This window comes from Gopherus flavomarginatus, chromosome 16 (genome assembly GCF_025201925.1).
Source record: "Gopherus flavomarginatus isolate rGopFla2 chromosome 16, rGopFla2.mat.asm, whole genome shotgun sequence".
NCBI classification, from domain to species: Eukaryota; Metazoa; Chordata; order Testudines; family Testudinidae; genus Gopherus; species Gopherus flavomarginatus.
Genome location: NC_066632.1, coordinates 22,289,190 through 22,312,002, shown reverse-complemented (window position 1 = coordinate 22,312,002; position 22,813 = coordinate 22,289,190). Strand labels below are relative to the sequence as shown.

The 22,813-nt window shown below is 50.6% G+C and overlaps 1 protein-coding gene across 1 annotated transcript in view; it reads right to left on the bottom strand.

Annotated features, from left to right (window-relative positions):
- The window catches only part of PFKM (phosphofructokinase, muscle), a 46,047-nt gene that overhangs the window by 13,612 nt on the left and 9,622 nt on the right, over nucleotides 1–22,813 (bottom strand). Inside the window, exons 3-15 of the mRNA XM_050925472.1 lie at nucleotides 17,163–17,236; nucleotides 14,449–14,526; nucleotides 11,663–11,852; nucleotides 10,135–10,300; nucleotides 9,525–9,569; nucleotides 8,060–8,168; nucleotides 6,776–6,871; nucleotides 6,110–6,202; nucleotides 4,222–4,347; nucleotides 3,465–3,529; nucleotides 2,730–2,793; nucleotides 1,844–1,990; nucleotides 766–836 (exon numbers count right to left, since the gene is read on the bottom strand). Of these exons, the coding sequence (XP_050781429.1) occupies nucleotides 766–836; nucleotides 1,844–1,990; nucleotides 2,730–2,793; nucleotides 3,465–3,529; nucleotides 4,222–4,347; nucleotides 6,110–6,202; nucleotides 6,776–6,871; nucleotides 8,060–8,168; nucleotides 9,525–9,569; nucleotides 10,135–10,300; nucleotides 11,663–11,852; nucleotides 14,449–14,526; nucleotides 17,163–17,236 (1,324 nt within the window). The remainder of the gene's footprint in view (nucleotides 1–765; nucleotides 837–1,843; nucleotides 1,991–2,729; nucleotides 2,794–3,464; nucleotides 3,530–4,221; nucleotides 4,348–6,109; nucleotides 6,203–6,775; nucleotides 6,872–8,059; nucleotides 8,169–9,524; nucleotides 9,570–10,134; nucleotides 10,301–11,662; nucleotides 11,853–14,448; nucleotides 14,527–17,162; nucleotides 17,237–22,813) is intronic.

The following is a 22,813-nucleotide window of genomic DNA, read 5'->3' as shown; positions in this document are numbered from 1 at the left end:
ATCCTGCTGTGTTTTAGAACAGGGAAGTTCTCTCTGTGCTCAGGATACCATCGAGCAGCTCTCGCTTCCAGGCTGAGGTCAAGTGTGAGAAGGAACGGAAAGAGGAAAAGAGCGGCTCAGAATGGCAGGGCCATCTCGGCTCCCGCTTGCTACAACATCGCTGTGGAGACATGCGGGTCACGATCCTGCACTGCCCCAAGTGACAGCTGGTTGCAGCTCCCTGATCTCCAGTCGCCTGGGCCTGGAAGAAGGAAATGCTGCTTATGGGGCTAATTTAACTTCTGCTGCTTCATGGCAGAGATTATGTCAGTAGTAGAGCTCAGATCCATCATGCCCCCTTTTCACTCAGGGTAAGGATGCACCTGGGTGAATTCTCCAGTTTGTATCTCTGGTTGGTTTCAGTCTGTGCTGCACATGTTATTTATGTGTGTTACATAGCACCTAGGAGCCCCGTCGTGGCCCAGGACCCTATTGTGCTAGGTGCTGTACAAACACAGCAGAGACAGTTTCTGCCCCAAGGAGTCGAAGTGATTTTTACATACTTGGTGGACCAGAGAATGTGGCCCCTGAGACCTAATCTCCAGAGGTGCCGAGCGCCTGCAGTGAACGCTGATTTCACCTGGAGTTTCGGCAAGTGGTGCCACATGTCTGAAAATCAGGCCTGCGATGACGCTGATCAAAGCATGCGTTTGATACTGCTCTGGTAATAGTATCTTGAAGGACACGCATGTTGCTAGCTAGAGGAAGAATGTTTTAGTGGGTTACCTTTTTGTTCCAAGTTTCGACCCACCAAGCCCAGTCCAGCCACCTACATCTCCCCAGCCAATCTCTTCCACCTGGTGAAAAGGGAAGAGAAGAAAGGAGTTACAAAGAGTGGGGCTATTTGATTTGCCAGTAACAATGGAGGGAACAATTTCCCTACATGGTAACAAGGTGGAAACAGTGGAAGTGACTCGCAATGGGAAATTGCACCTACTGAGCCCAAAGCACATCTTGAAATAACTATTCCCCAGTTCAGAGAGTAAGCAACTGATGTTGGTGTGAGATTGTGCGTTGGATTCTCCAGTGCCCTGCGTCTTGTGATGTCATTTACCCCCAGTGCTTCAGAGGCAACAGACAGTGAGGCTGGTCTGTGCAGAGCAGCTCTTACCGGACAGAACTTTCCTAAATAATTTGAATCACGTCCTGTGGGACTGCACCCGACGTCCCCCACGTATGTACAGAGTTAAACACCTTTTAGGCACCTTCAGGAAGACACGTTCAAGATCATTATGTATAGTTCTCAGTGCTGCATCTAACTAGAATCCACATCAGAGCGGACATTCTTTGGGACACACTTATGTCTTCCGGAGACAGAAAGGCACCACTGGGCTGAGAGACAGATACTGCCCACAGCAGCCTTTGATCTGGTTTCCCTGTCCACGGTGCCTGGAAGCCCAGTACTAAACCATGAGCCTTTTCTCTTTCACCATGATTGTTCACTCCATAATCCTGCCATGGTGAACATGACCTGACTAGGGCTGGAGCCTCATCATAGGCTCCCCCGTTCAGTTTAGGATCCATAGCCTCCATGGGCTTGCTTCAGCCTCTCTCTAGACCTCCACATCTCGAGCGCTACCCTTCTCCAGACACTCTTGCCACGTGTCGTGGAAGAGCCTTCTCTTCTGCAGCTGCCGCTCTCTGGAACAGCCTCCCTATCTCATCAGTCCCCTGTTCTGCCTCAGATTTCCCTCCTCTCCATGGCTCGGAATGTTTCTCTCCTCCTGCTGCTCGTCAGGGCTCTTCGCATGGAGACTCTGTCTGGAGGAAGGATGCTATAGAGCTGCCTTGTCCTAGATGGTACCTGTCCATGGGCGAGACCATCAAACCCATCGTGCACAGCCAGCATCTTGTGCCCATGGATCAGCCCAATCCTGACGGCCGCCCTCACAGCTGCGTTCATCCCGGAGGCTGGAGCGCCGACATTCATCACGGCCAGGTTATACCCGCTCTGCAGTGGGGGGGAGCAGGAGATGGCATTGAGAAAGAAACAGAAAACAAGAATGTTCCCCAGACTGCCAGGCCTGCTGAAATAAGTGGGGAAAGGTCCCACAGCACCAGGACAGCAAGGCCTCATGGCACTGGCACAGATGTACAGCTTTGGGCTGGCCCATAGTACAGACCCGTAGCCTTGCATTGGCACAGCCATGTGGCCCCACAGCATGTGGAGGGTCGAGAACAGCGCTGGGCAACCTGTGGCCCATCAGGGTAATCGGACTGTGGGCCGCAAGACATTTTGCTGACATTGACCATCTGCAGGCATGGTCCCCCACAGCTCCCGTTGGCCAGGAATGGCGAACCGCGGCCAATGGGAGCTGTGGGAAGCGGCAGCCAGCACGATCCTGTGACCCGCCACTCCCCGCCGCCCCCATTGTCCAGGAACGGCGAACTGCAGCCAGTGGGAGTTGCAGGGAGCCGTGCCTGTGGATGGTTATCAGCGGCAAAATGTCTCACAGCCCACAATCAGATTACCCTGATGGGACGCATGCAGCCTGCGAGCCACAGTTGCCTATCAATCGTCTAGACTTTCATTTTCAAAGGGGCCTGGGGCATTAGCCATTGAAAACTAACAGGGTGGGTTGGATGCCTATCTCCCTAAGCCTCCTTTGGAAATGCCAGCCCTGATGCATACACAGCTGTGCAAACCATAAAGAAAACAGACGAGGAGCCACCTGTCGTTTGTTTCATACCTTTGTAGAGGGTGGGCGCACATGGGCCAGCAACTTGTAAACGTTCCAGTTATTCTGGAAGCTCCTGCAAGAAAAGAAGGGAGTCAGATCTCAAGGCCAGAAGGGGCCATTCTTATCATCTAGTCTGACCTCCTGCATCACACAGACCAGAGAACCAATCCCAACGAGTCCTGCATCCAGCCCATATCTGGTGGTTGAGCTAGAATATTTTTCATTTCAATATTCCAGCATTGATTTAAAGACTCCAAGCAATGGAGAATCCAACACGTTCCTGGGAAAGTTGTTCCAATTGTTAATTCCCCTCCCTGTAAAAATCAGCACCTTTCTTTTTTGTAGTAGATAAGCATCTGCATGCTGTGGAGGAGGCTGTTCGCTTCGCCTACTTGTACATCTCTCAATTAAGCACCATTAGAGGAACGCTGGTTTCTTTTCAGTGCTGTGTGACTTAGTAGCTAGAGCAATGGACTGGGACTCAGGAAACTTGAGTCGTGGCTCTGCCACCGGCCTGGTGTGTGACCTAGAGCAAGTCACTTCACCCCTCTGTGGCTCAGTTTTCCCATCTGTAAAATGGGGGTCATAATACCAACCTGCTTTGTAAAGCACTGTGAGATCTGCTAATGAAAAGTGCTAGATAAGAGCTAGGGATTATTTATTAATTATTATTATAGTATATTTAGAGCCACAATAGGTCCCTGACCCTTTAAATATCTTATTTTAAATAGCACATTCGCTCACCTTCCCCTCAATTTAACGGCATCTTCAAATCGTCCCTCATTCATTGCTGTCGTGACATCTTTGGTCTGTGAGGAGGAAGCAGCAGGAAAAAGAAAAGATCTAAAGATCTGTCTCTAAAAATCTCATTTTAACTCGACAGCAATCCCAGATGGAAAATGAGGTTAAGCATAAGCAGGTCTGGAGCAAGGCATTACGGGCTGGGCCGTATGTTAAAATCAGAATCTGTTTTCATTTAAAAATACTATTCCTGGCTCTCATAGATGCACAGAAGAGCTTGGAAGTGTGACCTGAGACTGACCGAGGCCTGCTGGAGTCTGCAAAGAGCCTGAAACAAGAGCTCCAAGAGGTGTGAACTGCTCCATTTGTCTTAAACCTGATGCCTTCCCTAGGAAGAGTGGGGCCATGCCACAGGGCTGTAGGGACAGGACATGATCCTCAGACACTAGATTGCCTTAATTCATACCTGCTCTCCAGCAGTTCAGCCAGTCAACATCAGGAACACTATGACACCTAGAGAACATGGCTGCTGGTGATGTCTAGGTGGATGGCAAATTGTGATCTCTGCTACTGATTGGCTCAGAACTGCCCATCTGTTTTAAAGCATCTATTTGTATTATTTCCGTCCACCCTATTGTTAGACTCATCCACCAGTCTTTTAAACTGTAAACTCTTTGGGGCAGGGGCTGTCATTTACCATATGTTGATACAGCACCTAGCACATTGGATGTGGTTGGAGTGGAAGGAGGGAAATACTCACCACTTGGACACACTCCATGAGAGGCAGGCGGACAGCTTGGTTCCCGGACAGGCTGACGACACATGCTGGGGTATCCGGGGTCCCTTCCAACAAGGCCATGACTGCTTCCACCCCCATTCTGCTTCCCTGAGACACACAGAAGGGGCTTTAATCCTTGATGGCTCTATATTTCCTTGGACATCCATATCCCATGCTCCCACTTATATCCTCAATACAGATTCCCCTGAATCAGTCCTTAGGAAGAACTTAAAAAAACCACAGTGTAACGCATGGATAAGTAGATCTCGTCCTCCAACCCTACCATTGGTAGCTAGTCTACATCGAAGATAACAGCCTACTACTGCTATCAGGTAATGGGGCTACTCCTTTTGTTCTTTCATTTGGAGCTGGAGATCACAGGTTCAGTCCCTACCGATGAATGGAGGCTGGTGGCCCTTTTTAGGACTGGTCAAAATAATTGCCATTGAAGCCTTTTTTTTTTAAAAATGTAAAATCCGTTTTTCAGCTAAACTAGTTTTTTCGTAAAAAGTGTCTGCTTTCCAGGAAAACGTTGATTTTTCATTGAAAAAATTAAATATCCAAAACGCAACCATGGTGCTTCATGGGCGCTGTAGTTTGGGTGTTTTATTCCTCAATTCCCTTCACTGGGCTGGGCTCGCCAACCGGCCTATATTTCCCATGATGCACCAGAGAGTCCTGAGGAGAGCAACAATAAAGATAAGTGGTTTAGAAAACCTGACCTCTGAGGAAAGGTTGAAAGAACTAGGCATGCTTAATTGAGAGAAGAGAAGGCTGAAGGGGGTCATGAGAACAGCCTTAGCACATAACATAAGAACGGCCACACTGGGTCAGACCAATGTTCCATCTAGCCCAGTGTCCTGTCTTCCGACAGTGGCCAATGCCAGGTGCTTCAGAGGGAACGAGTAGAACAGGGCAATTATTGAGTTATCCATCTCATCACCCAGTCCCAGCTTCTGTCAGTCAGAGGTTTAGGGACACCCAGAGCACGGGAATCGTGTCCCTGACCATCTTGGCTAATAGCCATTGAAGGACCAATCCTCCAGGAACATATCTAGTTCTTTTTTTAACCTAATTATACTACCAGTCTTCACAACATCCCTTGGCAATGAGTTCCAGAGGTTGACTGTGCGTTGTGTGCAGGGGCAGAGCGTGAAGCTGCCCCTTGGGGAGGGTAGCACCCCCTCCCCGCCTCATCCAGCCAAGGCCCTGCCCCTGCATCCTGCTCTTAACCCCCCCCCAACACACCCCCACCATGGCCCTGGCTGGGACTGCAGTGGAGCTCTCAGCCCTGGCCAGAGCTCCAACCCCGGAGCCCCCCCATCTGGGGGCTGCAGCTGTGGAGCTCTGAGCCTGGAGCCCCCCTGTGAACCCCCCATTGCACCTCTTTTCCCTGAGGACCCCCCTCCTTTCTGCCCTTACCCCCCTCTCCCCCTTGCCCCCCGCTGCGGCCCCGAGACTGGAAAAGCTCTATGCTCTTGCTGGAGCAAGAGCCTCTCCAGCCTGGGGGCCGGGGAGATTTTTCCGGGGGCCCCAAATTGGTCAGGACCAGTGTGAAACACTGGTTAAACAGTGACACACTGGAACAGGTTCCCTAGGGAGGTTGTTTTTAAGACAAATCCCAGTCAGGGATGATCTAGGTGGGGGTTGGACTAGATGACCTCCTGAGGTCACTTCCAACCCTGATATTCTATGTGTGCTTAATCCTGCCTCTTGAGGCCCCTTCCAGCCCTGTGTTCCCATGACTCTATGCTCTGCTCTGGAGTCCCCTGGCTCTGTCTTGAGGGAAGGCCACAATGGGGGTCATTAGGGTTTGTAAAAGGATCTCAACTAGAAGGAGAAGCATGGAGAAGATAGCAAATGTTCATACCAGGATGCGGTCAAAGGCAGAGGGGGTCCCACCACGCTGCACGTGCCCGAGGATGGTGACTCTCGTGTCATAGCCAAGGCGTTTAACAACCAACTAAAGGGAAGCGAGAAAACGGCAGAAGAGATTCATCTTTATCTCAAGAGACTGTGACATGAGTGAACATGCAACAGCAGAGACCACTGGAGACTAAGATCTGGGGGCCAGATCCTCAGCCTTCAAATGGAGCCGTGCTGGGCGATTGACGCCAGCTGAGGCTCTGCAACTCAGGGTGGTTTTAAAGCTTTCTGCTAGCAGAGCCCTGTCTTGCCCAGCCATAATGTTTGGCTAGCTGTGACCCAGCACAAATGCTGGACAGCAAAGAGTACCAGCAAATCTTTAAGGCCTCCAGGCCCTGCAAATCTCGTTACGGCAGCCACGTGGAAGGCCACAGGCTCCTCATTCCGTTCGGGCCTCTCGGGCAGCAGCAAATGGGGATGCACTTTTGGGGCCATATATGTAGCTGGGGTAAATCGCCAACACTCCGTCAAGCAATGCTGCTTTACCCAGCCGACGAGCCGAGCATTCGTGGTAATTTGAAAGCAGACAGGTGAATTCTGGTAGATCACGAGAGCACAGGAGAGACATATTCTTGGGGCCGAGCACAGAGCTGACCCCAGCCCCACTCACGTTTTTGATGTCCTCTGAGGTGATGGGTTGGCCCTGTTTGTTGATGGCTCCTTCAGCCACAATAATGATGTTTAGTCTCGATCCCCGGCCTCTAGTCTGAAGGAAAGGAAAGGAGAAAGCAACCCATTGATGGAACGTGTAAAATTGCACACTGCGGATTGGATTCATCTGCACACAGGGGACAGAATAGGGCTAGTGCACTACTCTCGTCCCACTTACAGCAGTGGGGTGAAGCAGGATCTAAGCAGAGCCCTGGGTGCTAGTGAGGGCTGGCTGGAAAACCAGAAGTCCAGTTTTGAGCTGTCGACATTCTTGTTCCACGTCAGAACAACGGCGAGGCCTTGCCTGTTTTTTTGTGAACACAGACTGATCCCATGATCAGCATATGACAGCACACTCACCACTGTGGCCAATCACCTAGTGGTTAGGGCACCCAGCCCCCTCGCCTTGGCTATCTCTGCAGCCTGCCACTAATTAACCTTTGCCATCTCAGGCCTGGGATATGGAAGAGCCTCGTTCAAGACCCTGCTCTGCCAGATTCTGGCAGATCAGGTCAGTGGGCTACTCTGGGGTGTCTCTCTCCAGAAAGGTTTCAGAGTGGTAGCTGTGTTAGTCTGTATCAGCAAAAAGAATGAGTAGTCCTTCTGGCACCTTAGAGACTAACAAATTTATTTGGGCTAAGCCCACAAAAGCTTATGCCCAAATAAATTTGTTAATCTCTAAGGTGCCCAAGTACTCCTCGTTCTCTCCAGAAAGCCCATCCTAGATGCGAGAAATGTTTTGTCACAAAATTCGTGACCAATTAGCCTTCCTGTCCCCGGGAACTCCATCCAACAGGAGACCGGACCAAATGGAGAGGGGAAGGCATTGAGCTAAATCTAGCTTCAGTTCGCATATGGCCCTCCACTACCACGGTATCTGAGCACTTCACAATCTTTAAGTAGATTTATGCTCGCAATCCTCCTGTGAGGTGGAGCTGTGCTATTCTCCACGTGGGGAATTTCAGGCACAGAGAGATGAGGGCTCAGGTGTTTCGGCATCTAATTCCCAGTGATGGCAGTGGGAGTTGGGCCCAGTTCTTCAGAGATATTTAGGTGCCTAAGTGACTTGTCAAAGGTCAAACTGAAAGCAGTGGCAGAGCAGGGCCTTGAACCCAGGATCTGACCAGTATCCTAACCATTAGACCAATGTCCTTCTCAGAGCTTGACTCTCGAGCGTCCTGGCATCCCAGTCCAGGATCTGTGCAAAGCAGGAGTCGCCTATGAGAAGTGTGGCTGGGGTTACCTCGATTAGCCTCCTGCACAAGTGTTCCTCCCAGTCGTCCTCGGGCGGAGATTCAGGAATGAAAACCCAGTCGGCACCACAAGCCAGCGCCGTTATGAGAGCTAGGTAGCTAAGGCGAGAGAGAAGGAGGAAGGTTAGTGAGCAAGGGGTGTGCTGCGAGTTTTAAAGTTCATGCCTTGTGTTTAGCAAGCGGAGAAGCTGCCGTTGATGGCAAGGGCTGGAGGGAGCCGTTCTGGAAATAACTGCTTGCCGGTTTCAAATTTGCATGCAAAAATAAACTATTCCATGCAGTTCTGTTGTTTGCCCTGGGGCACCCCTGAGTTCCCTGGTGCTCTGTTTCTCTTCTGAATTAACTCTGATGAAATTTCAAACCTCCTGAAGTTTTGGAGGTTGTGGGGGGACCACACTGCAGACTGAACTCCCTCAGCTTCCCCTGGGGGACAGCTACCTTGGTGCAAAAGGGGCCCGCACAAGGGGCCCTGCCCAGCTGAAGGGCAATTCAAGCCCTATTATGGGGGCATATGATTGCAGAGGGACACCAGTCTTGTGCTAGGGGAGAATTCCACCTGAAGCCAACTTAACAAAACTCTGATACAGCCACAGATCTCAAGGTCAAAAGGGACACTCCACTAGGCTGACCAGACTGCAAGTGTGAAAAATCAGGACGGGGAGTAGGGGGTAATAGAAGCCCATATAAAAAAAAGCCCCAAATATTAGGACTATCCCTATAAAATCGGGCCATCTGGTCACCCTACACTCTGCTGAGCCCCAGAATTCCAGCCTTGATTTCTATGGAGCGACACCATTTTACACCAGCTGAGAACTGGCCCACTGTCTTCAATAGGAGTGGGACCAGCCCCCGATCCTCACGACGTAGGGACTGGCCGGTTTCCCTTCCCTGACTCAGCCTTTCTTCTCTCCAAACCGCAGGAGCTTGCCCCGCTGTTACGTTTATTAAACAGTGAGTGAGTCACAACGTTCACTACTGTCCGAACTGTAAGACTAATGCTTTGTGGTGGCGGCAGAGTGACTCGCCTTGGGCAAGAAATGCCCCTGCAGCCCGCGTCATCAGAGAATCCCATCTGAGGCTAGGAAGGTCCTAGCTGGAAAGAGGAGACTATTATAATAGTGGGTGAGAGAGATGATGCAGAGAGGCAGTACTAGGCCTAGGCACCACTTACATGTCACTTAAGCCCTAAGGGTGCATAGGCCTCATGCTGGCCCTGTGCATCAGGATCAGTTTCCCCCAGCTTGATTACAATTCATCCCTGGGTTTTCACTGGTTTCCTTGGTGGGAAAGACAGGAGGGATGGCTGCCCCTCGGACCCGTCTTTTCTTGTGATTGGCCCCTCTTTCTATCCTCTCCTCTTCCTGTGAAGCAAGGACACCACCTCCCCGGGCACTGGGCCAAAGGGTGGCGAAAATGCAGAACCATTAAACGCACAGAAAGGAAAGATTTACCCACCCGCAGTGACGGCCCATCACCTCCAGCACAAACGTCCTCTGGTGACTGCAAGAGACGGGAGAGAGAGTGCACCCAGCAGTTACCGCAGCGCAGCAACACCACAGATCTATTAGCCTAAGTAGTAACAAGGCCTTAATATTGTGGAGATGCAGCTGAGTTCAGTGGATCGGGGCAGATGACTGGGATTCAGAAGGCCTTGGTACTACACCTGGCACTCCCAGGTGACCTTTGGCAAGTCATTTCTCCTCCTGTGTTTGTCTCGACGTTGCAGATGGTGGGCAATTGAGGGCTGGGACTGGTTCCCGCCACGCATTTGTGCAGCACCTCCTTATTAGCATTATTAATAATCATCCATGTTGCATCAGTGCCCAGGAGCCCTAATCATGGAGCAGAGCCCTGTTGTGCAAGGTGCTGTACAGACACAGAACACAAAACCAAGTGCAGAAAGGCAGAAAGCTGCCTTATAATGACCCAGGGTGCTGGGCAGGCTGGTCCATCCCATGATTGCAGTGTAGACGTACCCTTAGGCTCTGGCATCCCAACACTCCTGCATCCCACCACTGATGCTGAAAAGAAAGAGGTGAGTTGCAGACCCACCCCCAGGCCTCACCTCTGTGCAGTCGTCGTTATAGCATCGACTATCTCCATTATCCTGTGAAGGGCGGAGTCTGTGCCGATCGTCATATCCGTGCCGCAAAAGTCGTTATCGATGGAGCCGACCATTCCTACAATGTTCAGGTGACCCGAGTTCTTGGCTTCCTCTGCCGTGACGCCCCCTGCAGAGAGATTCCACGGGCCCCTTGGAATGCGGACGGTCTGCGGTAAGGTTATCAGCCCTGAGCCAAAGCCCAGTGAATTCAAGGGGGTTTGGGTAAGGCCCAAAGTCACAGAGTTTAAGGCCAGAAGGAACCACCAGCCCATCTAGTCTGACCTCTTGCACGTCACAGGCCACAAAAGGCCATCCCACCACCCCTGTACCAAACCCAGCCACCAGACCAAAGCAGTACAGCCCTCAGGAGACTGAACTGCTGTGGGCCACAGGCAGAGACCAGGAGGGGCAGAGTTGTCACCCAGGCCCCAGGCCTCTGCAATGGCAGGGGACTGATTCAGTGAGATACAGGTCTGTTGCATCTGACGCTGGGGTTACGTTCTGCAGTCAGCACGTAAAGCGAAAATCGCGTATAGTCAAAATTACATTGAGTGTAATGGTGGGTGGAATAGCCCGCACTACAGGTACAGTACTGAAATTGTTGTTTTTCTCTTTGTTTTTGCCGACCGCGTAAAGCTGAAATTGTGCATGTTAAATGCGTGTAAGATGCGACAGACCTGTACACACAGATGATCCTAGCAAGTGACCTGTGCCCGTGCTGAAGAGGAAGGCGAACCCCCTTCCCCCAGATCCCTGCCAGTCTGACCACGTGGAAAATTCCTTCCTGACCCCACAAATGGCCATCATTTAGGGTCTGAGCATGCGAGCCAAGCCCCTGAGAAAGCATTCTCAGTACCACCTCAGCGACACTTCAAACCCTTCACTTCCTGCTAGAGCCGAAGGAGAAACAACATCTGGATGGAAAAACAGGGGAGGGGAAATTCACTAAGTGTTTGTGAAGTTTTTTTTCCACTTCTCAGCAAGCTCTGCTGTCTGGCATTTCCACACCCTCACCATCTTTGCTCCACTGTGGTCTGCTTGGGGATGTGCATAGGTGGGGAACACAGGAGTGGGTGGGCAGTAACACACATGGGCAGATGGGTGTCCTGGGACGAGACGGACACACTAGGAGGTGCCTCCGGGAAGGGAGTGCACTGTCTTGTGAGTGGGTGTCTTGAGGGCAGGAGCTGGGGAGATGGCATGCACTTGGGGTGTGCAGAGATAGGCCAATGTCCCTTGGGGAGTGCCTGGGGCTTCAGGGGTGGAGAAGTCATGGGAAACTGGGTGACGTCGCAAAGACAGCAGGGCCCAGATCCTCAAAGGGATTGGGATTGGGGCCCAAGTGACTGAGGTAGCCAGTTACTTTGTAACTAAGATCAGGGGAAGGAGGAGGCCGTGCAGAAGAATTACTGGGGCTCCTGGCCACACTCCGGCAGGCTGGAAAGCTTAACCCCCTCCCACTCCATCTATTGCTTTGTCACCACGGTACCTGTTTTAACCAGTTCCACTAGCAAACTGCTCCACTCGGCCTGGAAGGTGTTTGCTCCAGTCAGGCTGCCGTCGCCCCCGATGACACACAGGTTGGTGATGCCTCTCTTCACCAGGTTGCGGGAGGCTTTCAAACGACCCTCGCGCGTGCGGAAGTCCTGGCACCTGGCACTTCCAATTACAGTGCCGCCCTGGGATGGAGGCAGAAGGGGGGTCAATAGGGAACCCTCAACACCCACTCACCTAGAGGGTTGTGTGATCTGTCGCAGGAGCTGATTGAGGCGTGGAGGCCAGCAGGTTGCAAGTCAGAGGGGAGTCTCGGTGAGACTGACATGGGAATGCCAATAACAGGTCTGGTGTCCACATTTTAAAAAGGACGTTAACAAATTGGAGAGGACGCAGAAAAGAGTCACAGGGCTGGAGAAAAAAACTTAAACTCAACACATCAAGCTCTTTATCAGCAAGAAGATGGAGAGGTGACTTGATTACCGTGTAAAAGTACCTTCCCCGGGAGTGGGCTCCTTAACTAGCCGAGAAAGGCAGGACAAGAACCAAGGGCTAGAAGGTAAAGCCAGACCAATTCAAATTCAAGGTTAGGTGCACATTTCCAACAGTGAAGGTGCGCGCCTGCACGGCTGCACAGGAGGCCACCATGGGCTGTGCACCTAACTCCCCTAGCCCAGGGCTGTGGCGCAGCGAAGAGAGACGCCTCTTCTCCCCGTTCTGGGGCTGTAGCAGGAAAAGAGGACCGCCCTCAACCCTGGAGCTGCTGTGGTGGGGAGAGACACCTCTCCCACAGCCCCAGCCCTGGAGCTGCTGTGGTGGGGAGAGACACCTCTCCCACAGCCCCAGCCCTGGAGCTGTTGTGGTGGGGAGAGACACCTCTCCCTTGGCCCCAGCCCCGGAGCTGCTGGGGTGAGGAGAGAGGGCTGAGGGGAGTCATCTCTCTCTGCTTCAGCCCTGGGGCAGCCTGCACCCCAAACCCCTCATCTCCAGCCCCATCCCAGAGCCTGCACCTCCAGACGGAGCCCTCACTCCCCTGCACTCCAACCCTCTGCCCCAGCCCTGAGCCCCTTCCCACACTCCAAACCCCTCAGCCTCACCCTGCCACACATCACCTCCATATTGGTGCACATAGCATTGCCCTGCTTGCTACCCCCTAATGCCAGCCCTGGCTTTTAGATGCAGAAAACCAGTTGTGGCTCAGATGGGCCATGGATTTCTCACAGCATGTTGGGGGGAGGCTCAGAGAGAAAAAGATTGAGAACCCCAGCTCCAGAACACAAGCAGCTACTTATTCATGGTAGCCGTGTCCCGCTGCATTCCCCCTCGAGTCCTCTCAGAGGGCGAAGTTCACCTCTGTGCAGGAGGCCAGCACAAGGGCCTAGAAATTGTGTAAGTTCCACATCCGCCTTATTCTGAGGACTTAAAATGATGCATAGGGCTTGCGCTAGTTTCTGCAGAGGGGTCAGTTTTGCCCTTAGATACGGGCCTGAGAGTTAGAATCAGGGTTGAAACAACACCGTTTGCACATGTGGGGGGAGAGGGAGGTCTGATTTCCTGCCAGTTGATTCCGTCTCGAGGGTGGCACACTGCCTAGAGCTGGGCACTGCCTTGTCCCTATGAGCCCTCTGCAGTCCTTGTTTGTGAAACCCGACCCGAGGTCCCCGATCACAAGCAGGGCTGCTGGCAGCCTTCAGCTCTGCTTTCACGTTATTTTAGATCTCGGACATTCATTGTGACCTCAGCCTCGGGGATAGCGTTACCCGCAAGTTCCCGAGCCCTCGCCTGTGACCCCGCCGAAGAAAAGGGCAAGATGCTACAATCATTTTCCTCCTGGCAGGAATCCCTTCCATGAAATTGCAATGACCTTGAAAGTCTTTCTGAGAATCAATGGTTCTTCCAACCCTGGGAGGAGGACAGATGGGTCCAGTGAAGGCAAAAGCTGTGGTGACTGTGACTTAATGGCACGTTTCCCTGTCCCTGTTGCTAACCTGCTGTTCCCTGGGATGGAGACAATGGTGTTCTCTGGGTCTACTTTATGGTCCCCCATAGCTGCTTGCCTCCACTAGCTGATTTAGGATTAGATGGTGGGGTGAGCCTTGCTGTATGCCTCCAGGTGCTCCCTTCCTCTCCTGTGCTGGCTGTTCACAGGGCAGGTAGCATTGTGGGGAGGTGGGAAGTAGCTTGCAGGGCTTGTACTCCCAGCTCCCATGCATGTGAGTGGGCGGAGCCTGGATTCAGCCCCGTCCCTTCCCACTCAGCCAAACTGGCGCGGAAGGGGAGGTATTCTGTGCTGCCAGATATCCTGGGCTAATCCTAGGGCAGCCCAGCGACATGCTGCTCCCTTTGTTTGGGGTGTGTGGCACAGCCACGATTCATGAGAAACGTGTCTTATACGCTGGTTCAAAGCCAAGCGCTGTAAGGCAGGAGGAAAAGCGTTTTTGTATTCCCGCCTGCCAGAATCTCTGCCCACGGCCCCACCCCTGCCGGAGCCTTTCACCGCCGTGTGTAGCTACTACACGGGTAGCACCTGTATTCTACCTGTTGCTGTAAGTGTTGACAACGAGGAAAGCAGTTCGCAGCACAAGTCCCAGGGACTTTCACTAGGGACATATGTGCCAAAGCCCCTTAAGCACCTTTGAAAATCTGGCCCTTAGGTATCAAATCCCACTGAAATTCAGTGAGAGTTGGGTGCCTGGCTCCTTTGTAAAGCCCAGCCACAATAGTGGCCCAGGGCACTGGCTCCCTTTCACAGCCAGCAAGAGGATTCATGCCAGGACCTACCAGTTGAAGCATCATGGAGACACGTTCCCATGTGGCCTCCTGGATATTGTCACCACCGTCCACCAGACCTTGGTAACCCTAGAACGGAAGGCACAGGAAAGAGATTAGGGGCAAGTCTGAAGGCTTTCCTACGCTGGTTACCGCTAGGATAGATAGATGGACACTTATGGTGATGGATGGACAGAGGGCACCCACAGGAACTGGGGAGCAGAGTAAAGCAGAGTGAGCCTCAAACTGAATGGAACCATTAATATTCAGATGAGCACTCCTTACCCCTGATCCTCAGCCCCACACAGAGGTACTTTCTTGCCCATATCCCACCCAATCCATCGCAGGGTTTCAACAATCCCAGCAGCGACTGATTTCAAAGCCTGTATCTCACTGGCCTGTTGTTGACTCAGAGGATTGCACGGACCATTTTGGGTAGACCCAGAGAGGGTGAGAACTGAAGACAACAGTAGATCTGAGTTTGGTTCTGAACAAAGTACTCTGGGTAGGAAACACGTCCGTGGTCCAGGCACAATATAGCATAGTAAGCAAAGAACAGACTGGCAATACAGTGAGACACAAGGTGGGTGAGATGACATCTTTTATTGGACCAACTTCTGTTGGTGAGAGTAGGGTGACCAGATGCCCCGATTTTATTGGGACAGTCCTGATATTTGGAGCTTTTTCTTATATAGGCACCTATTACCCCCCACCCCCTGTCCCGATTTTTCACACTTGCTGTCTGGTCACCCTAAGTGAGAGAGACAAGCTTTTGAACTTAAACTGAGTAAATTTCCCAGACCTGAAGACAAGCTCTAAGTGTCACAGCGAAATAGAAGATGGAGCAGATTGTTTAGCACAAGTAGTTAACACATATTTCAAGGGACCATTCGAGGTGAAGTGGCCTGTTAACACCTCTCCAGTCACAGGGAGGAGAGCATGGGGGAAAGCAGTTGAGGGCGGGGGGGGGGGGGGGGGGGGGTTGTTACTGGGTTATAAATGGTAATAAACTAAAAATCCAGTGTCTATTCAGTCCCTGATTTTTAGTGTCTAGCAAAAACAATGAGGAGTCCTGTGGTGACTTAAAGACTAACAGATTTATTTGGGCATAAGCTTTCGTGGGTAAAAACCCCACTTCTTCAGTGTCTAGCAAGGTTCTGAATTTAAGCTCCTAGGCTCGTCTTGTGAAAGCGCGGCGCAGGTTTCCTTGGCAGTACAATGGACTTGGGAGCATTCCTATGCTTGAGTCTACAGCTTCCTCTGCTCCAGTCTGCTTTCTCCTATGCTTACTGCCCTCCCCTTCCACACCTGCTCACACCTTCCCCCTTAGCCCAGCATGCGGCATTAGTTACAATCACTAGGAAGCAGGCACGTGTAATGCTAAGTTCCCTCTAAGCTGCGTGGCCACGCAGCAGGCTATCAAGGGCCGCAGCCACAGGGCCTGGACTGGAGAGGTGCCTCTCCCTCGGCCCCAGCCCTGCCACGGCCAGGGAGAGGCAGCTCTCTCCCAGCCCCGGAGCTGCTGTGGCTGGGGAAAGTCACCTCTCCCTCGGCCTCAGGCTGCTGCAGTAAAAGAGGACTGAGGGGGAGTCCTCTCTCCCCGCTGCAGCCCCAGGGGAGCCTGCACCCCAAACCCCTCATCCCCAGCCCCAACTCAGAGCCCATACCCCCTGCCAGAGCCCTCACTCCCATCACCCCAATCCTCTGCCCCAGCCCTGAGGCCCTTCCCACACTCCGAACCCCTCGGCCCCAATCCCGCCACACATCACCTCCTTATTGATGCACATAACAAAATTCATTCTGCACATGGATGGGAAAAATTAGAGGGAACATTGGTATAACAGTCATCTGTCCCTGCTGCCCAGATAACATGATGATGGTCAGATTAGAAATGATGGCTAGGTGAGTGTATGTAGAAATGAATGGATAGATAAATGCATATAAATATGCTGATAGATAGATAGATAGACAGGGCAGTGGAAAGATGGGTACATGTAGGAAAGGATGGATGGACAGACATATGGGAACGTGGTAATAGATGGATAGACGATATTAATAATGAACAATAAGCTGCAGTTCAAGATAACTAATATATTCCCCGTTTCTCACTATTCCTCTTTCCACGTGGCAGATCTCTCCTCATACCTAAAGCCGGCTTCCTTTTCATACAAGGCAAGACAGTAAAACTAACACAGAACCTTTACGAGCAGTATGTCCCGTGGAGACATCACAAAATAAATTCAAAATATCAACTCCGGCCCTGACTCTGATTAAGTCAGTGAGTCTTGGTCTCAGGTGAGGTCCTGGTCTCTCAGTGGCTCTGTGTGTAGACACAGAATGGGTCTTTGAGGTTACTGCAGGGGTGCAGGCTGCTGATGGAATTGTGGGGCCTGGGACCAGAGGATTGGGATTTAGGGTAGCAAGTTCTGGTTTGGGGTAGTGGGCTGGGGTTCAGAGATGTAGGTTCTGGTTTGGGGCAGGGAGTTAGGGTGGAGGCCAAGCATTAACTGTAAGATATTATGTCAAGCACCCCATGAAAATCAGGAGAGATTTCCCTTTCTATCGCCCTTTGCCATAGGGATTAGTCTAGACACAATGGGCTACGTTTATAATGATTCATGTACTGTGGAGACATTACGTTACTAAAATCCCAATGAAAGCAAAGCTAGATGCAGTTCAGAGCAGAGGTGGGGGAGGCCATTCGAGAAGAAAACAATCGTACCAACCTCATGAACAAAGTACACCTTGGCTCCTGTGAAGATGCCCACTCGAACCACAGCCCGGACAGCTGCATTCATGCCTGTGCAGAGAGAGAGAGAGAAATCACTCTTGCATGCAAAACACCTGCCATCTCATTCCAAAATGGAAGGGAATCTCTGCGGGACGTGGCTTTCTGATTCAGTAGCATGCTCCAATTCAATCACAAACCGCTGGGCTCGACGGAGGAATCGCCAGGTAACGTTCTCTGGCCTGTGCCATGCAGGAGTTCAGACAAGGGTTGGGATCTTCAAGAGTGTGTAAGTGAGTTAGGTACACAAGCCCCACCAAAAGCCAATGGGTCTAGTGCTCCTAAGTCACTGACATGCTTTTGAAACATCCTACTGCCTAGATGATCCCGATGGTCCCTTCTGGCCAACATGATGGAGCTCAGGGGTTTCTGATGCAGTAACAGGAAAGGGCTTTTTTGAGCAGTTCTGGGCTGCATAGATTCCTGCTTTCAGGTGACACTTGCAGGAGAAGGCTAGTTTTTCCTAAAGGACAGGAATGGTTTCAGCACTAGTCAAGCCTTTCCCCGACACGGCTGGGGGCACCCTAGTCAAGTGTCATCATGGGAATTCATGGAGCCATTGACAAGAGATGGCAGGCCCAAAATGAATGTAGGATGGTGCAACGGTATGATGCATGGGAAGGAGGCAGCATTATTCCAGGCCCTAGTAACTGCTGATCCTCCCCAGAAGCCCTCTTTGTCCTCTTCCAGCTCTGCTCTGGTGCCATGCAACTCAGTCTCTGGAAGGAGGATGCCTCAAAAGCAGGCTTGGCAGGGTTAGCTTTTTCTTAGTAAAGGTCAATAAATGTTGATTTTGCCATGTGCACACAAACCAATGAAAAAATATTTCCTTCTATGATCATTGAAATTCACCGAAAGGCAGAGCAAGAAAAACGCTTATTGGGAATGGATTAGCATTTGATTTAAAGCGCTCTGCTTTGCAGCTTTTGAGAAGTGATGTTGGCACTTTGCGTTTTAATGTTATGAAGTGTTAACTTTTTGAATCCCGATGTTTCTGGTTATTAAATAATTATCATCTGACCTCCCATAATTTCCTGCCAATCAATAAAATAAATGTTTACATCAATAAAAATAAAATTGCTTAAAATAAACATTATATTATCCATTAAAATGATAAATAACGTAAAAAAAATCTAATTCTGCCAAGCCTACTCACAGGGGTTGATGGACACGTCTCCTCTGTTGTCGGAGAGCCCCTCACCTTACAGATCTCTCTCTACTGCACAGAAGGCACATCAGGTGGCTACGGGTAACTAGGCTGATGCTACTCTTTGATGACAGACCTGAACCCTCCATTCACAACACACCACCACCACTCAAGTAATCACGGGATAAACTGTGGAGCAAATGTGACTTCAACCACGCAGCATTTCACTGCAACCTGTCCTTCCTCCAGCCGTTTTCTCTCGAGGCCCTGAGCCTGCAAGCAATCCTTGTGCTCCTCTGATGTGAAATTCTATCGAAGTCATCAACATTCAGAACATATTTGATTGGCCCAAATCCCATGAATCCCTGTGCTGCAGCGGGTGGATTTTTATGGAAGCATTCACCCTGAGGTGGGCAGGAAAAGCAGCCCTCTCAGCTCCAGCAGCTCAACCAGAAAAGGGCCCAATTCAGATCCCTCTACACAACTCTGGTAGCCTACAGAGGCTGTAATAGAGCCAGAAGGGGATGGTGGCAGGGCATCTGGCACAGAACCAGCAGAAGATTGATGTAGGAAGAACTGGGTAAAATTTTTCAACTAAAACTCCCCCTACCCCCGCCCCGGGGCAAAAAAATTGCTGTTTCAGCCACACAGAAACATTCAGGAAATTTGTGGATTTCGGCAAATTGTTTCAGTTGGGGAGAAAAAAAAAAAACCTAAAAGAAAACTCCAAAAACATTGAAAAGTTTCATTTCAACATTGTCTAAGCAGAATTTTTTGATTTTTTTATTTGAAAGGACTTTTTGTTTAGAATTTTTTGTTAAAAAATATAAAAACCTGAAAAAAAAATGCTCAAAATCGAAGCAAAATGTTTCATTTCAGGCCGAACAAAATATTTTGTTCAACCCAAAACAGGATTTCCCCCACAACATTTCAAGTAGCCAAAAACGTAAAAAGAATGTGTTTTCTGTGGTCCGAAAATGGATTTTCCCCTCCTCCAATTAGTCGGATATGCCAGTGAATTGAAACATCCGTTATTTCCTCAGCTCTAGATGTAAATGACCCTATGCCGCACCCCACTTGTGGGTCTTGGCATGGATGGGGGCATGACAGGAACGAATGTGCTCAAACCACTCTGTGCTACAGGGATTTTAGGCTGGCTTGAAGCTTGGGTAGCTGCTGTAAAAGTTAGCCAAGTCCCTGGGGCTGCTCTAACTTAGCCCAGGGATCATTCTGGTCCCCACATCAACCCAAAATCCAGAGAGTGCAGAGGTGGCTTAAAGAACGTGCCACTGTTAAAGAGAAATATCCACGGGTTTCATTTAAATTTGGATTCTGGCACACAGACTAATAGAACACCCACCAGAGCATGGGAACGGTTAGATTTCTCCAGACTCCTCCCAGACCCAGAAAGTGGCCAGCTCTAGAGGTGAACCCCCTCCAAGAGTTAACCTGGTGATGGCTGGGCAGGTGGAAAGCTGGGACCATTGCTACTGACCAGCTAAGAATTGTGCCCATCCTATTCTATTTATACATCACCCTGTCTCCCCCACCTCACCATGGGCCACTGGTTTGTCTCCTCCACCTGCTCCATCTTGGCTTTGAGGTTGGGTGCTCTTTGGGGCAGGGAGCGTTGTTTATCCTAGCTTTGTACAGCACCTAGCACAATAGTGCCCAAGTTGGTTGTGGCCTTTAGGTGCTACCGCAATGTAAATGACAGATATTATCTAAGGTGACCAGACAGCAAATGTGAAAAATCGGGATGGGGGTGAGGGGTAATAGGAGCCTATATAAGAAAAAGACCCAAAAATAGGGACTGTCCCTATAAAAGTGGGACATCTGGTCACCCTATCTAAGGTATTTTTATACCCTAGCATCTGGGCGCCTCATACTCTTTAATGTAGTGAATTAATGACAAACTGTCATGCTTCAGGGCATAAGCTTGCCCCAACTAACTGGTGGTCAGCAAGAAACTTTCCCTTCCCAACACTGCTCTGAGACAGGGCAATTATTCCCATTTTACAGATGGAGAACTGAGACCCAGAGAGACCAAGTGGCTTCCCCAAGGTCCCACAGGGAGTCTGACAAATCAGGGAATTGAACCTGCATCTGTATCAGCCTCACAACCTAACCACTGAGCCACCCTTCCTCTATACAAGACACCCCCACTGCAGTGCACAAACAAAGGCACTGGTTAATACAATTCTGCATTGTAAACAGACCTGCCAGCTGTGCATGGCTTGGGAGCATGCCTGCATCTTAAACCCATCAAATGGGTAATGACAGTGGGGAGGCATCTCTGCTCCAGCTGGCTAAGCCAGATGATCTAAAGAAAATACCCCGCTTTGTTTCGCAGTTAGAGGCAGTTTCCTTGGGAATATAATACAGCATTAAAGTGACCCCGTAGAACTAATACTAAACGCTCCATGAGAAAAAAAACAGCTGGGCTGCAAGGCTTTCAGCTAGAGATTTGAAACAATGGAAAGGTATCATTGTCCAGGTGGATGATCCTGTGGAGGGGTTAACTCCAGAATGACCAGTAGTTTCTCCCCCACAGGAGTGCTTAGGCTGTGCCTAGAAGCACTGGACCTGAACAAAGCAATCAGCTGCAAGCATTACCAGATGCTGATATCTGATGCAAACAAGTGAATGGGCAGATGCCCAGTTCTTCCAGCGTCCTTGATGCCAGCTATTGGCACTGGCAGGTAAAACTGGAAAAAGGGAGTTCTTTGCCAACCCTGCTGAATACAACCCGAGGGGCAGATGCATGCACTGGCTTACTCATTAATATTCACTCAGCCCCCGAAGTGTTTTGAAAGGGAGTAAATATCTCAGGAAGGGACGTACCGTGGCTGATATGGGTTTATGTCTGGAACTAACATGATGTCAATCAACGCAACCCAGGAGCAGCTATCCTGAATCAGTGTATCATTATTACTTATTTGTATTACACTAGGAACTAGAGGCTACACCTGAGATCAGGACCCACTTGCACCAGCTGCTGGGCACAGACAGTCCCTGGCGCACAGAACTCACAGTCTAAATGGAAATGAGAGACAAAGGGTGGGAGGAAAAACAGGCCTGACTTGTCCAAGGTCACCCCGAACTCCTGAGTTCCAGCCCACTGCCTTGGCTGCTGGACCAGCCTTTTTCTCTCTTTGTAGAGCTTCCTTGCTAAGTAAGAGCTTCTCTGTGGCCGTCAAGGGGCAGCACAAGGCCTATGTGGGTTGCTGTGTCACAGACACATCACGCTCCATCCCCTGAGTGGGGTGGTCCCCTTCAGCAGAGGACAAAGACCGCTTCCAGACCCTGCCGCTCCCTCTGCAACTCCACGTGTGGGCAATGGGCAGTGGTTCAGCACAGCTGCTGATGTGCCAGCCTAGCCTCTGCCCTAAGCCCAGGCCACGTTAAGACATGCAGGGAGCTGGTTCTGTGTCACCTGGGGGGCTCTAGGCTCCCCAAATTGTGCTCCATCTCTTTGCCCAGCAGAACCTCCCAGGGCTGCCTAACATAACTCAGCCCTCCTGTGTGCCTAGAGCCCCTTACTGCTGGATGATGCTGCCTCATGCATCTGATCCCTCAGATGATTTTCACATTTTATTTTTGGTCTGCTGACATTTAACAATAAATGCCTGCGGTTCTCCCTGGCACCCAGTGCGCCTGAAAATATCCTAGCCAGAGAGGCCTCTTCTGGGGACAGAGGAGTACTCTGGGATTGGATTACAACCCCTCTCCCACTGGGGTATTTGCAGCCACAGCTACCCTCCTCGTGCAGACACTGGCCTTGTCCGAAGGCACAATGCTAGTGTATCGGGCACAATGCAATCTTGGACGAGAGCCTACAGACACACTGTAACAGCAAAGCAGTGAGGGGAGATAGTAAGAACTGAAAAATGACCTCTTTTAGATTTTATATCTATATGAAATTTTGGACCCCTTGATTTTTGGAGATCTCTGTTTTAGACACCCCTACCCCACAACCAGTGGACTTGGAATGAGAGGCCCCATTTGCAAATCAGGTGGTAAGGGGCTTTATTGTATCTTTTATCTGATGGTTTGTGAACGCAATCACAGGCTCTAGGTGCCATCACAGATCCTCGCACTGCTGCCTGAGTAGTGGATAAAACCACAAGGCCTCGTGGCCACCTGAGCCAGGTTGGCATCTGATCCAAAATCACACCTTGTGATTTTATTGTGAGTCTCGTGATAGTTAATGTTCTCCAAGCCCCAGCTCCTGGAGTCACATGATGAGAATCTCAGCTCTCGTTTAAAAAAAGAAGTATGTTTCTAGCCTTTGTGGTTATGGAGAAAAGCTTGAAAATATGACTCCTAAAGGCTCAAAACCCAAAAGGCAAAGAAAATGCACCCACAATTTGTTTCCTTCAAGCCCCTCCCCATCCCCACCCTCATGATTTTTATGCCTATCTCATGATTTTTGGGAGGTG